Source organism: Pinus tabuliformis, chromosome 2_2 (genome assembly GCF_031772625.1).
Source record: "Pinus tabuliformis cultivar Carrire ecotype Pingquan chromosome 2_2, CPIR1, whole genome shotgun sequence".
NCBI lineage: Eukaryota > Viridiplantae > Streptophyta > Pinopsida > Pinales > Pinaceae > Pinus > Pinus tabuliformis.
The window spans coordinates 1,308,399,864-1,308,414,811 of NC_142300.1; the positions used below are offsets into that span (position 1 = coordinate 1,308,399,864).

Consider the following 14,948-nt stretch of genomic DNA (forward strand, 5'->3'; position numbering starts at 1 on the left):
TTTCGGATATTTGGAGAGCAAACAGTGAAGACCGTGAAGTCACATTAAACGTGTGGAATATCTAAAACAAGTTATCATCATCGCCTTCGATCCTTTTCTCCATTCGTTGAATCCGACGTCATGATTAACGTTAAGACAGTTGGATCCCACTCAAATGTTCGGTCCAGAGCCAACTTGGAAGAGACCCGGTAACTTCATATTGACGCCATTAAAGTGGGCGACAGAACATCAGAGGAAACGAAACCCCCAGTTGTATAAGTCACGCTATACCTCTTAAACCCATTCTGGTTTACCGACAAGCCGTAAAAAACAGCACGTGGTTTCTTTGAGTTAGGTGAATACCCTGTTCTATATATACACATCAATATTTTCCAAGTTTCCAGTATTCTGTTGCATAGAATTTTTGATATCTGAATTCAAGACATGGGGAGTTGCATTTCTTCAAATGTCACTTCTTCTGTGCCCTCTACTGCAAAACTCATATTGACGGATGGGAACATGCAGGAGTTCTCTGAAGAGTTGAAAAGCCATGAAATTCTGCGACAATATTCGGGCCACTTCATCTGTAACTCAGATGGCCTTTATGTCGGTCAAAAAATCTCCCAGATTCTAGGCGATGATGATCGATTGCAGATTGGGCAGCTCTACTTTCTTCTCCCTCAGCGGAAGTTACAGTTTTTGTTGACAGAATCAGACATGGCTTCTCTTCTCTTCAAGATTAACGCTGCGCTATCAAAAGACAAGAAGGCGGCGACTAGGAAATCAAAATTATTATGTGGGTTTGGTAAAGCTAAAGCGCAAGTGCAGCCGTTGTTCGATATTCATAGCCAACATGATGAATGTGGAAAGGAATACCACTATTCCCCCGTTTGCTGTATGTCCAGGCGCCGGAATGTGCCAACCTCAAATCGAAGGTGTAGAGGGCGAACCCCATACCAAGCCAAGTTGGAGACGATTGCTGAGATTCCGTGATCGATGGTAATTGTGATTTCATAAATCAAGAAAAGGGTAATGCTCTGGTTTACATATCTACTTCATTTACGGCCATAGTTTCAGCTTATTAACTATTTGGGGATTCATTGTTATGGTGGAAGTTGGACTACGAGATCAAACACACACAAACAGTTACTTTCCGGACTGAAAACACTAGTTGGTAATGAAATCCAACATCGCAGAGTTCAATACAGAAATGGCGATTGGAATAGTTACCCCGGCAACCTGTTTAATGAATAGACTGGCACAAGTTCCTCCACTTAACCATCTCGAGTGAAGTGAACCCCCCAGAAAATCCAAGTGAGTCTAGCCGACGTCTGCTCCAGGTACAGTGGGATCTTCCCACCACTGTCACCTCAAGAAGAGTCATAAAGAATATGGCCACTAAGGTTACCAAATGAGACAAATACACCTGGAGGAACAGTCTATGATCCGATACGCACGCAAGGGCAGAGTAGCAAGCTCAATCCCCTTGAAGGCTCCTTGACATAATCCAAGGTTTTCCAACAAGTGACCCCAGGCTCCTCGACAATGGTTAATCCGAGGTTTACCATTTTTAATACGTGAATATCTGGCGTCGTTCCCAATGAGGAAGGATTGATTCCCACATTGGTTCGGACACGATCTCGTGCTTCTCCTTTAAGAGGAGCTTTCCCAGAGCATAAATGCAACAATTAGATTTCTTCCCTACCACAAGATACAACTACTTGTTTGTTTTTACTGTCTTGGAGAGTTAATTACTCTCCTACTCCAAGACACTAGCCTAAGCTAAGTTGGTGTATCAGAGCCCTAGAAATAAAAATGTTACTAGGTGAATTTTACTTTAAGCGTTAATTTTAGTGGTTTTTGTTTAAGTCCAAAGGTGCGGAGATGAAACTCGTGGTATGAAGACTCGACTCAAAATCACTAAAAATGCACCTAAGATGATCTAAACAATCTTTTTCTCTTCGATGAACTTCTAAACTAAGAAAGAGTTTGAGAATGCAAATACTTTGTAAACACAAATCTTTCTCAATTAAACAAATTAAAAGAAGAGCTTTTTCCTTTCCAAAGCACTCAAAACGAGACAACTAGTTATTTCACAAAAATTTCCCTTTTCGTTTCAAAGCACTCAAACACTACAAAACAAACTTTTTTCAAAAGAGATTTTTATATTTTTTAATAAAACACTCAAAACTATGAAAATGACTAACTTTGAGATCTACAAACTATAAAAACCTATTTGAAGTCAAAGCCTACTAAAAGTCCTTTTTAAGGATGTTTTACTTAGCTAGATGTAAGCTAAGGACTAATTTATGCAGAATCACAAATAAGTCAAGAACAACCAATTTTGTTTTCTTTTTGAAAATGAAAATCCAAACTTTCAAACACAAGCTTTTCGAAGTTTTGTAAAGAGAAAACTCAAAGCGAATTCCTCAAACAAGGGGAGATTTCATAAATGGTCAGACTCATAAGAAGGCTGGTAGACACTAAGGTGATCTGAAGTCCCTACAGCTTCTAAGCTCATAGCCACTACACAACCAAAATGAAAAACAAACCCAACAAGCAAAACTCCTAGGAATTTCACCTAAAACCCTAACACTAACGAAATCAATCTAAGGAAAGCTTCTGACAAGTTATATGTAGGTCTGGGCAGTGGATAAAAATTTCTAAACACAAACTAAGATGACTAACAGAAGAAATCTTAGGGTTTTCAAAATTTTGACAGGGTCTGCAGGTCTACAGTTGGCACAGGTGCAGTCCCGCTCTGTGCTAAAAGCCAAGCTGCGGGTAAGTACGCACTGTGTCAAACGGCTAGGGTGCGGTCCTCTCCCAAATCTATGAAAAACGAAAAATAACCCTGGATCTACAAACTCTACCCACTTTTACACACAACAAGCCAAAAACAGAAACAAAAATAGAGTTTCTCAGGTCAAAGTAAAAGCAAGGAAAACAATCAAGTCCCCAGCAGAGTCGCCATTTTGTCACACGGAATAAGTCGATCTTGCGGACAAGATAGACCTTCCTAGAACCTAAAGAAGACCTAATGACAAGCAAACCAACCAGACACTATCTTTCTCTAAATATGCTTTGATAAACAATAGCAAACAAGTGTTTTTAGGGCCTACCTTAGGTCCAACGCAAACTTGTGGATGCCCTCGCTCCTTTGATCCAAATGAGCTCCTTTTCGCGAATCTGCAAACACAAACAAGGCAAACAAATTAAATAGCACCTGAAAAGCTAATTGCATGAAACATATTTAACATGAAAGTCAAGGAGTCCATGAAACAAATAACATAAGATACTTGTTGAGAAAAATGAGTTTGATTGTATTAATTCAAAAGAAGAAGAACTTTACAACCTTTGCCTTGATGCTGTACAAGCTCCTCCCAAGGTCCAGCAAGAAGTCTCCTCTACTTTGACAAGTTTCACTCACTCCCCAATGAAGCCAAAAAGATGTGTGATCTCTCCTCTTAAGCTTAACTAGGAAGTCTTGATTTCACCAGCATTTACCCTCAAAAATGTTTAGCTTCTAACCTCCCTAGCAACCAGCCCAATGCCTGTATTTATAGTGCAATGGAGGGAGGTTACTAGGTCCTCCTTCAAAGGGATAAAGCCCTCCTTCAAAGGGATAGCTCCTCTCATCAAGGGATTATCTCCTTCTCTTTTGGGATGCATGAACCACCTCAGAGCGAACAATCCACGTCAAAATTCCTTCTAGAAACCTCTAGAATTAACCCAAAGTGAGTTTTTTAAGATAAAACTTGTGCCTTTTGACTTTCACAGGGGCTTGCACCTACACCGTTAGGGACAGAGCGGGCAGGTCCACAGCTTTTGTACACAGAAGGTGCGGGACTGCAGGTGACCATGAGAGAAAGTGCGGAACCAGAGTTACATTGATTTTTAATGTCTTTCTCTCATTTCCAAAGCTTGATTTGAAGAGCTGAGGTCTGAGACTTGCTTAGGAGGACAGTACAAATGATGATAGACTCATACTGACTGCAAATAATCATGGTGACGATATTTTTGTGTAACAGGCCCTAGAAGAACTGAAGCACAATAGCCAGAGTCTTCAATCAAAGAACGTAGAACTGAAAATGATTCTACAAGAAGAGAAAGAGGAGAAACATAGTTTGATACGACAACTGCAAGCTAAGGAAAAGGCCTTGGAAAAGCTGCAGTGTGACCCATGTGAGGTAAAAAGTAGTTCTTCGACTTCATGTATGTTTCTTGATGATGATTTCGTTGTTTTTGAAAGAATTGGCTCCAAACTATTGAAGAAAATGGAGTATGAAGGAAAAGTCTTGGGCATTAATGGCCAAGGCATTGTCAATCCCATCAAAGTAGAGGAATTACCCCATCAGGCAGGACTTGGGTATGTCAAGAAAGAAGTTGGGGAATGTGCCACGATAGCCAGCGAACCAACAATAATAGATGATGAGAAGCCCTCATCAGTTCTTTCCAACTCGACAGTGGAGGTAAAAGATGTTGATTTCCCTTCAGTGTCGTCTTCACATAGTATGACTTCTGTTGGAGATGTGGAGATACCAATTACAAGCACAAACATGGGGCTCCTTACTAGGATGAGGTACAAGGAGGAAGGAGAAATTGGTGTTAATAGCCAAGGCATTACTCAGCCATTGGAGGTTGTGCAGAGACCTCGATTTGCAGGCTTGAGATACACTGAAGGAGAATGCTCAAAGGTGTCAGATGCTTCCGAGACATCGTTGAAATCGTCGAGGAAAGAGAATGATGGGAACACATCACCATCATCCCATGGCAGTGCTCATTGCAGGGAAAGAGTTGAGGCAAGCTCTCATCACCATAATGACACCAAATACAGCAAGGAAATATATAACGAGTCTCGATATTCGAATGTTCATTTCGATTATAATCATGTTGTTAATGATGAACATAAAACATTGCATCGAAAAACATGTACTTTTTGTGGTTTACATAACCATGTATTTGTTGAGTGTTGGAAGAGAATAGTAGCACGAAAAAGGATGAGCCGTGAAAAACCCTCTCAACAACAGGCAAAGAAGAAGGTAAAGCAGATCTGGAGGAAGAAGACCTATTGCAGTCATTGCAACAGAAGTGGTCATCAAAGGGCCATGTGTTGGAGGCTCCATCTAGAGCAGCGCCTCAAAAACAAAGCATACGTGCATGAACCAAATGAAACAGTCATTCAATAAGAAAAACCATCATAGGGGGATGACCCATTCTCATCGATAAGTGAAAAATGGTTTCTAGATATGTTACCTTGTCATAGTCATGCTTTTCTAAATCATTTGTTGCATTTTAAAATGTAAAAGCGATGATGTGTTTTCCATCACCTATTAAGAACCAATTATGTCTGATCTTATTTTGTGTTGCAGTTTAAGCTATGAAAGTGATGTTGTGTTTCCATCACTTGTCAAAGAAACAATAGTGTTTGGCCTTATTTTTGTAAATCATTTGTTGCAGTGATGATGTGCCTTCCATTACTTGTTGAAGAAACAATGATATTTTGGCCTTGTTTTCATAGCTGGGGTATTATTTCCATTTTGATGTAAACTTGACCACCGAGTATGTGTTATAAACTCTTGGCATGTATGGGATGCTTGGGTCATTAGTTGTTCATGTAAATTAAGCATGTAATTTGCAGAATTGTACTACAAGTTTGTAGAGGTTGCAGGTGTCAGCCTATCACTTATGGCTCTGAAGGACAAAGGTGAAGGAGAAGGAAGGGTGACTTATCAGACATTTGTAAGTGCAGACAAGGTAAAAAGAAGTGGCAGATTATTTTCATGCTTTTGGAGGACCAAAAGCTCCTCAATGGGGATGATTGATCTAGATGGCTCTAGACACATGAAGAAGTCCCAAAGGACTCAGAAAGGGTCAAAATTCAAAGTGATAAGAACCCTCCCAAAGCATTACCAGATCGAAGTGCTCGTCGCTCTGATTCCAACGGTGCAAATGACACTCAAATCCGAGCTCGTATGAAGGATAAAGAGCTAGTCAAAGATTTGGTCAAAGATGGGTAGTGGGCCAAGTTTAAGTGTCCTAGAAATTTACCGCCAACCAACGTGGGAACCTAGCTACCAAAAGCAGGCAATTTTTTTGGATACTTAATTTATCTAATATCCCTTATATTAGACAAAATCGAAAATGTGGCCTATTATTATAAAAATCCAAAAAAATTATAAAATAGGTGGCAGGCCATGACCCCCTACACCTCCATCGGACCCATCTTATTAAAAAAATCAAATTGTAATCGGCCGACAGGTCATGACCCCCGTCGACTCCAACCCACATTAATAACAAAACGTTAACATATGTGGGGTGGGTGGGCCACCTCCGGTCGACCTGATGCACACCCCCACCAAACATAACATATAGTTATGGGCTGGTGGGAATCGAACCTACCCGGCCACGTGGCCGGCCTGCTCCATGGGCGGCCCAACCCAAATACAACAACACCATTTAATATAACACCGTAATGGCTCCAACGGTCAACCCAAACCGTGCTCCAAATTTAAACAGTCACTTAAACACGCCCAAAAATAAATCCGCGCCCAAAATAATAATGCGCTATTTTGGAGAGGCAGGGGTTCGAAATCGCAACCTCCGCCCTCCTAAACTCCTCCGCCACCAACATGCCACAACGACATTCTTTGAAAATTTTGCCCACGTTTTCATATATATACCATGATTTTTGCTCAGCGAGAGGAAGAGTGGAGGCCAAGGCAGAGCATGGAGTTCGAGACAATTTTTATTAATTGTAGGTGGAACCATGAGCGTGGGGTAGAGGCATGCAGAACCATGATTGAGCCCAATTTTCAAGAGGGAAAAATGTTTCCAGTTTCTAAATTGGACAAACTTTATGTCGATCCTACACCTCTCGGCGACATGAACCTGATGGCGTAGACAAAATTTTGATCTGAGCAACAAATCTTCAGATGAGCCAGAGGAGGGAATCTTTGAGGAATCTAGGGAGAATCTAAAAGATTCCTGTAGCCCCATATTTTCACTTTGTCAAAATTCAAAAATTTGACAGCTGATTTTACACTATTCAATGCCAAGAATCTAATGGTGTAATCAGATTTTCCATTTGATCATTCCATTTTTTGGCCACTTTTCAAAGTGGAGTGCAGGTGTCAGCGTTCAATGTGCGAGCAGTCTTTTCCATGATATTCGATGCCACGAGATTGATGGTACATCCAAATCCAGTAGTTTATCATCTTCTTCTTTAGATAACTCCTTGATGTGAGGTATATGTAGTGTGGTCATGTAATTCTTTGTCTCTTTGCTTGAGATGCATTGTGTTGTATAGATGCCTGTTTGATGTTTGATGTGAGATCTTGGTTTGTTCTTGATGTGAGATGTACTTATTGTCATGTTTTGATTGAGATCCCTTTGTTGCCATGTTGACGGGATACTCATGTGTCTCCATGTATGTTTGAATTGAGATCCCTTGGATGCCATGTTGAACGGATGCTCATTATTATCATACGTGAAATTATGTCATGCTAATAGGAGTCCTTTTGTGAATGAGAGTTCCTGTAGCAGAACATCTCACGGAGCCACCTGTGCGTGAGGGCATATTCCTTGCATGATAGAAAGAACACATTCATGTACATCATCACGCTTTCCAACACTGAATGCAATGGCCTACACCATCTTGACATTAGGGCCCAGAGACGTAGTCCCTCCTGAACGAACTCCGTTATCAACATCTTGTGTTTTATATTGTTGATTCTTGTCATGTTCCCTCTTCTTTACAACATGCATATATGTTCCTCTATGCTCTTTTAAATGCAATTCTAACATCATCACAAAAGTAAAAGATCTTGATTAAATCCGGGAGTTGAGTCAACTCAGATCATTAATCAAACATGTAAACACATAAATAAATAAAAATAAAAAAATGTGTGCCTGTGTTTTTTTTTTTTGACAAAAAGCGATAAATGAATAAGTAGAGAATATATATGTATATATCAAAATTGCATATACTAATATCTTAGCTTGAGTATTGATTCGGGGTAGATGCATTCAATCTACAGTGCATATAGAGCTAAAGATTATTCTCTAAATTCTAAAATCAATAACAAATAGTACAGTGAATTTCTTTATATATGAATGTTATAATATTAATAAAATTCAAAATTTTGATCCTCAATCACCTTTTATAAACCAAAAAAATTATTTGTGTGAATTGGCAAATAATTTTCACATTTTCATACCATTCCAATCCCTAGTAAAATTTAAGTATAGAAAGTTTCACCTTCTTCACTTTTAACCACATTTTTTTTACACTTCCATTCATATTGTTTATGAAAATTTTCCATAAAAATATTGTCATTGTTTATGAAAATCATTTTTCTTATGGCAAAATAGCTTTTTTTTTCTCTAAAGAAATATCTTTGTTATTGTTAAACCAAAAAATACAACTTCAAAAATAGTGCACATGCACTTTTCAAGAAACAACTATTCACTATACTATTTAGCTAATCTAAAAAAGGGTCTTTAGGTACACTTATCAAAACATGGAAAGAAACGGTGTTGATCTACAAATTACCATAAAATAATAATTTACATGACATTTATTAGCATCCAAAAATATTGTTTTTTGGATTGCATATCAACAACAATATTCGAATCAATATAGATATGTATCTCATGCAAATCGTCATATTAGTTTTGGATTGTAGTTATTTTCCTCTACCAATATTCAAAATAAAATCTTTCATAAAATAATAATTTACATGACATTTATTAGCGTCCAAAAATATTGCTTCTTTGGATTACACATCAACAATAACTTTAGAATCAATATAGATATGCCTCTCATGTAAGTTTGTTTTTTTTGGTTGTCTACATACAACGAACTTAGTCCGGAATCAACCTCAATATTAAATAAATTTTTATATCAACATAAATGTGTGTCGTAATCATAACTTTTGGATATTTGGAGAGCAAACAGTGAAGACCGTGAAGTCACATTAAACGTGTGGAATATCTAAAACAAGTTATCATCATCGCCTTCGATCCTTTTCTCCATTCGTTGAATCCGACGTCATGATTAACGTTAAGACAGTTGGATCCCACTCAAATGTTCGGTCCAGAGCCAACTTGGAAGAGACCCGGTAACTTCATATTGACGCCATTAAAGTGGGCGACAGAACATCAGAGGAAACGAAACCCCCAGTTGTATAAGTCACGCTATACCTCTTAAACCCATTCTGGTTTACCGACAAGCCGTAAAAAACAGCACGTGGTTTCTTTGAGTTAGGTGAATACCCTGTTCTATATATACACATCAATATTTTCCAAGTTTCCAGTATTCTGTTGCATAGAATTTTTGATATCTGAATTCAAGACATGGGGAGTTGCATTTCTTCAAATGTCACTTCTTCTGTGCCCTCTACGGCAAAACTCATATTGATGGATGGGAACATCCAGGAGTTCTCTGAAGAGTTGAAAAGCCATGAAATTCTGCGACAATATTCGGGCCACTTCATCTGTAACTCAGATGGCCTTTATGTCGGTCAAAAAATCTCCCAGATTCTAGACGATGATGATAGATTGCAGATTGGGCAGCTCTACTTTCTTCTCCCTCAGCGGAAGTTACAGTTTTTGTTGACAGAATCAGACATGGCTTCTCTTCTCTTCAAGATTAACGCTGCGCTATCAAAAGACAAGAAGGCGGCGACTAGGAAATCAAAATTATCATGTGGGTTTGGTAAAGCTAAAGCGCAAGTGCAGCCGTTGTTCGATATTCATAGCCAACATGATGAATGTGGAAAGGAATACCACTATTCCCCCGTTTGCTGTATGTCCAGGCGCCGGAATGTGCCAACCTCAAATCCAAGGTGTAGAGGGCGAACCCCATACCAAGCCAAGTTGGAGACGATTGCTGAGATTCCGTGATCGATGGTAATTGTGATTTCATAAATCAAGAAAAGGGTAATGCTCTGGTTTACATATATACTTCATTTACGGCCATAGTCTCAGCTTATTAACTATTGGGGATGCATTGTTATGGTGTAAGTTGGATGTAAGAGTGACATGAAAATCTCTATCGCTATTTTAGAGAATGTCATAAAGTTCAGCAGGAAAGCATAATTTCACTGTGCAACGTTGTTGCATCAAGTTTTGATGGCATTAACAGACCGGTGGGAGCCACGTGGAACAAAAGAACTCCAAGAAAGCCAGTCTGGAAAGTTGATAGCGTGCGAGAATCAATGATTGGAACTGTCAATTCCAACATGGCTTTGCACAATAATGTGAGTCCATGTGTCTATTGTGTAGCATCCACTACAGCCAAAAGTCTCTCAAAATCCAAGGGCAAATTATGTGATTCCCAACGGAGATGTAGAGTGCAGGAAGACTCGAACAATGATCTGAAAGATCAATAGCGCTGACGATGCCAAAAGCTGAAGCAGGAAGGAGTTTCACAGAATAACTGGTTTCAATGAAAAATGAGTAGTTACTGAAAATGTAAAGCTACTTTGGCGAATTTTATAATGCAAATTGCAATTTGGAAAATTTGATTGTAATCTGTACAAAAAAAAGTTGTACAAAATGCCACAAACATCTATTGTACACAGTCGTTTATTCCAAAATTCTCAATTATGGTTTGGATATGTGTTTTTGTGGGTTTAGAGGTAACGAAATTTCGTAATGGTTATTGTTGATACAAATGAAGTGTCACAAGAAGTTTTGAATATTTCTATTACAATATAATATACACATATTATAAAATATGTGAAGAAGGATTTTATGGAAGGACTTTATAGGTTAATATGATGGGGATTTTATAACAGGGGTAACATCCCATTTATAATCGTATTAGGGAAGGATCTTACAAGTTAATAGGATGGGATTTTATAATATCGATAGTATTGAATTTGAATTTATTGTATTTTTTATTTAAGTAATTGAAGTATTTTTTCATAATTTATCGATAAAAAGATAATAAATTATGTAATTAAAGTAATTAAATTATTATCACTATAAAATAGATAAAAATGGAAAATTAAAAAAAAATCAATTAATCTATTTCTTTCTTAAACTATGATAAACGACATTAGTCTCAATGTGTGTTAATAATAATAATAAGCATCATAGTATTAGTTAAGCAATTTTAGGTTTTTTTTTTAATAATAAGCATCATAGTATTAGTTAAGCAATTTTAGGTTATTTTTTTTTTCTGCCCAAATAGAAATGTGGATTGCATTATTATCTTTGGTGCTAGTATTGTGTTTGAAAGAAAACATCATGGATTTATAGTCATGTATGAAATTCCATTGAATGCTATTGCACATAAACAAACATGAAGAATTCATTGGGCCTACCTACTTCAAATATGCAAAATATGGAAGAAGCAAATAGTAACAATTTCCATTTTCCCAATCAGAGAAAGGGATAATCATTGGTCCCTCCTCTAGCTATTGAGAACTGGGAATGGGGAGACTCGCATATAGAAATAAATCATAGCGAAATAAAAGTAAAATAAGTATTATAAAATGGGGAGAATTGCATATGAAATACATCATAGCAAAACTAAAGCAAACAAGTAACTATTATGGCAAGTGAAAAAAAGCATGATGAGACCAGATTCTTCGCTTGTGAACATCTAGTTTGCAAATGGATATTGTTCCAGTTTATTTCCAACTATGTTTTCCATTGAACAAAGGTTCATAGAATGATGGGAGTGTATAATTGGGGTGAAGAAGAAGGATCCAACTTGTCCACTTCTTATGATCCTTCATCAGACGAAGGAATTTTGGGCTCTTTCTTTTTAGCTTTGTTCGGGTGAGCAAGATATCTACATCATCATCTTCGAGAATTATCAAGGAAACCTCTAGGCCAAGCATCATATTTTTTATCTTTTTCCTAGAAAAACAATTAGTTGTACCCTTCAATGATCCGAACTTAAACATGAATGCAACAAATTACACATATAACCATAGATACATAAATGCAACAGAAATAACACTTCATTCCATTAATATCAGAATACTGAAATATTCTTACAATCAGAATGGAAATAAACTAGCTCGGGTGATGGTAGCTTATCTCTGAGAAGAGATGTGGCGGCTACATGCCTCTTAACTGTGTTACAATGAACTCAAAGGCCTATTTATTATTGAGAAACAATGGAAAACCCTAAACATCCAAAAACCTAACCCTAGGAGATAAAGCGCCAAAACTATTGGCCCTGTTTGGGTAAATTAGTACATCAACTTCCTGGGGTCGTAACTTTGACATACGATCTTCGTTTGGCTATCATAGTACCTCGTTTCGAAGATCTCAAAGAGGAGGCCGAAAAAAAAATTGGCAAGCTAAATTAAGATGTTTTTGTCCTCTCCACTTTCCCTAAAAACGTTGTTTGGAGCCTCAAAACGGCTTCAGAAGTTTAAGACCCGAAAAACTGCCAAAAATAGTAAATTGTGCTACAGTTAAGAAAACTGAAAGAGATAGTGTTGGGGGTCCAAGTGGAATAGGCAGGTGGCCACCAATATCTACCTAGATCATTCCTCCCCCCTTAAGAAGAAATGGTCCCCATTGCGTTAAGTGCCTCCATGAGATGGGGAAACTTCTGTTGAACATGGTCCCTGGTGAGCCACTTGCCTTGGTGAAGGAGTTGGCCAACTTTGACAACCCGATATAGTTGGATCTTCTGTTGACGAGTGTTCTTGATCTGTGTGTCCATGATCCGATCAGTTGTGGCATGTTCCATGCAGTCTAGGTTTAGCTCTGTTGGTGTGATTTGTTCTGCAACGTCAGATGTGTCCAGCAATGGTGGAAAGTATGGTCGAAGGCGGTCTGCATTGAACACTGGGTGTAGACCAAGGAATAGTGGAATGCTAAGCTCAAAGGGATTGTCCCCTACAACCTTGGTGATGGCGTATGGCCCATATCGGAGTGGGCGAAGCTTGCGGTGGGGTCCAACGAGGTGCTCCTTCTGCAAATGTAGCCAAACTTTGTCGCCCACCCAGAACTTGTGTGGCACCTGATGCTAATCATGGCGCTGCTTGTTCATAGTGTTGGTTCTATCCAATATATCATGGATATGTTGGCAGATGTGTTGAATGCGCTCAATGAAGTTGTTAGACCTGTCAGTTTTGGACTGGACATGAATTGAATCTACCTGAGTAGTTGCAAACGGTATGTCCACATCAATGGGCCATAATGGTTGAAATCCCAGCCCTACCTGAAAGGGGTTGTGGCCCATTGAGCTGTGACGACCTCTATTGTACTTGTGTTGGACATAGGGGAGGCTTTCATCTCATGTGTGTGGATGCTTCGAGTTGTACATGCACAAAATGTGTACGATCATCTTGTTGGCGACTTTTGTTTGGTCGTTAGTTTGGGGATATAAATTCATATATTTAGTGATTTTAGTATCCAGCATCGACTAGAGACCTGACCAAAATGCACTTAGGAATTTTTTGTCCTGGTCAGAGACAATGGACTATGGGATCCCAAAGTTTACCCACACTCGCTTAAAGAAGAGCTTATCAGTGGCTTCTATTGTGATACTCTTCTTGGAGGCCGCCATAATGGCCATATTAGAGAATCTATCGATGACAATGAAAATGCAGTCATTGTCCTGCTTAGTAGAAGGAAGGCCTGACATGTAATCCATGGAGATGGATTCCCAAGGTTGACTATGAGTAGGCATAGGAGTATATAGGCCTTGCTTCTTTTTGGTTGGTTTGGTAATGGCATAGGAAGTGCAGTATTTAATGTACCTCCCAAAATCCTAACGAAGGTTGAGCCAATAAAAAATACTTCTGCAGTACTTCCATTGTTTTCTCTACTCTGAAATGTCCAATGACACGACTGTAGTGTGCCTCCCAAATTATATTAGCACACTTGCTTGAAGGAACACAAACGTGTCCCAGGTAGCATAACAGTGCATCCTGGAGGTAAAAATTTTGAACTTTCTTACCTTCTAGGAGTGTCTGATATGTCATGCCTAATTTTGGATCCCTCTCATAAAGATGTAGCTACCCTAAAGTCTCATGCCCAGAGGAGTTGAGCACAATGATAAGAGCCATGATTGGTGGTCAGTTGAGACAGTGTGCAACATTATTGGTGTTGTCTTTCTTGTACTTAATGTTCAAATGGAATTGTTGTAGGTATGTGAATCATTTACGATGGCGATCGTTCTGAAACTTCCCTTGTCTCTGTATGAAATACAAGGGTCGATGGTTTATGTGGATGACCGTTTCCTTCCCCATAATGTAATGCTTCCATTGACGATAGGTCTGCACAATGGAATACATTTCTTTGTCGTAGGTGGGATACTTTCATATTGTGTCTGAAAGTTTCTCACTATGGTAAGCCACTAGATGCACCTGCTGAGTAAGAACTGTACCAACAGCATAGTCGGAGGCGTCTGTCTCAATATCAAATGGTTGCTGCAGGTCCGGTAATGTGAGCACTAGTGCTGAGCAGAGGTGATGCTTCAACTCGAAAAATGCCTTCTGTTGGGTTTCGGACCAAAAAAACTTTTCTTTCGCTCTTCCCTTGAGGACTTGACTTAGAGGCAAACTGATGTGAGAGAACCCCAACATGAACCTGTGGTAGAAATTGGGAAAGACCCAAAAAGTTGTAGAGCTCTGTTACAGTGGTTAGGGTTGGCCAATCCCGAATGACTTGTTCTTGGCTGGGTCCACATGCACACCCTTCTCATTAATGATGTACACCAGATATTGAACCTGGGTCATGCCAAAAGTGCATTTCTCCAAATTGGCACACAACTTGTGTTGTCGTAGGGTTTGAAGGACTTGTCGAATATGTCATAGGTTCTCTTCCCAACTCTAGATGAAGATAAAGATGTCATCTAAATACATCACCACGAATGCATTGGTGAAGGGTCACAAGATGTCGTCCATCAATCTCGTGAAGGTTGCGGGCATATTCTTCAACCCGAAAGGCATGACCAACCATTCGAAAAGGCCCTCCTTTGAATTGAAGGA

The 14,948-nt window shown here is 38.9% G+C and overlaps 2 protein-coding genes across 2 annotated transcripts; both read left to right on the forward strand.

Annotated features, from left to right (window-relative positions):
- Positions 1–253: 253 nt before the first annotated feature.
- On the forward strand, positions 254–1,309 carry LOC149198312 (uncharacterized). The gene has a single exon (XM_089404122.1). It carries the CDS (start codon positions 424–426, stop codon positions 970–972), a length of 549 nt encoding a protein of 182 aa, XP_089260248.1. The 5' UTR covers positions 254–423; the 3' UTR covers positions 973–1,309.
- A 7,974-nt stretch (positions 1,310–9,283) lies between these two features.
- On the forward strand, positions 9,284–10,595 carry LOC149198313 (uncharacterized). The gene has a single exon (XM_089404124.1). It carries the CDS (start codon positions 9,337–9,339, stop codon positions 9,883–9,885), a length of 549 nt encoding a protein of 182 aa, XP_089260250.1. The 5' UTR covers positions 9,284–9,336; the 3' UTR covers positions 9,886–10,595.
- The last annotated feature ends 4,353 nt before the right edge of the window (positions 10,596–14,948 follow it).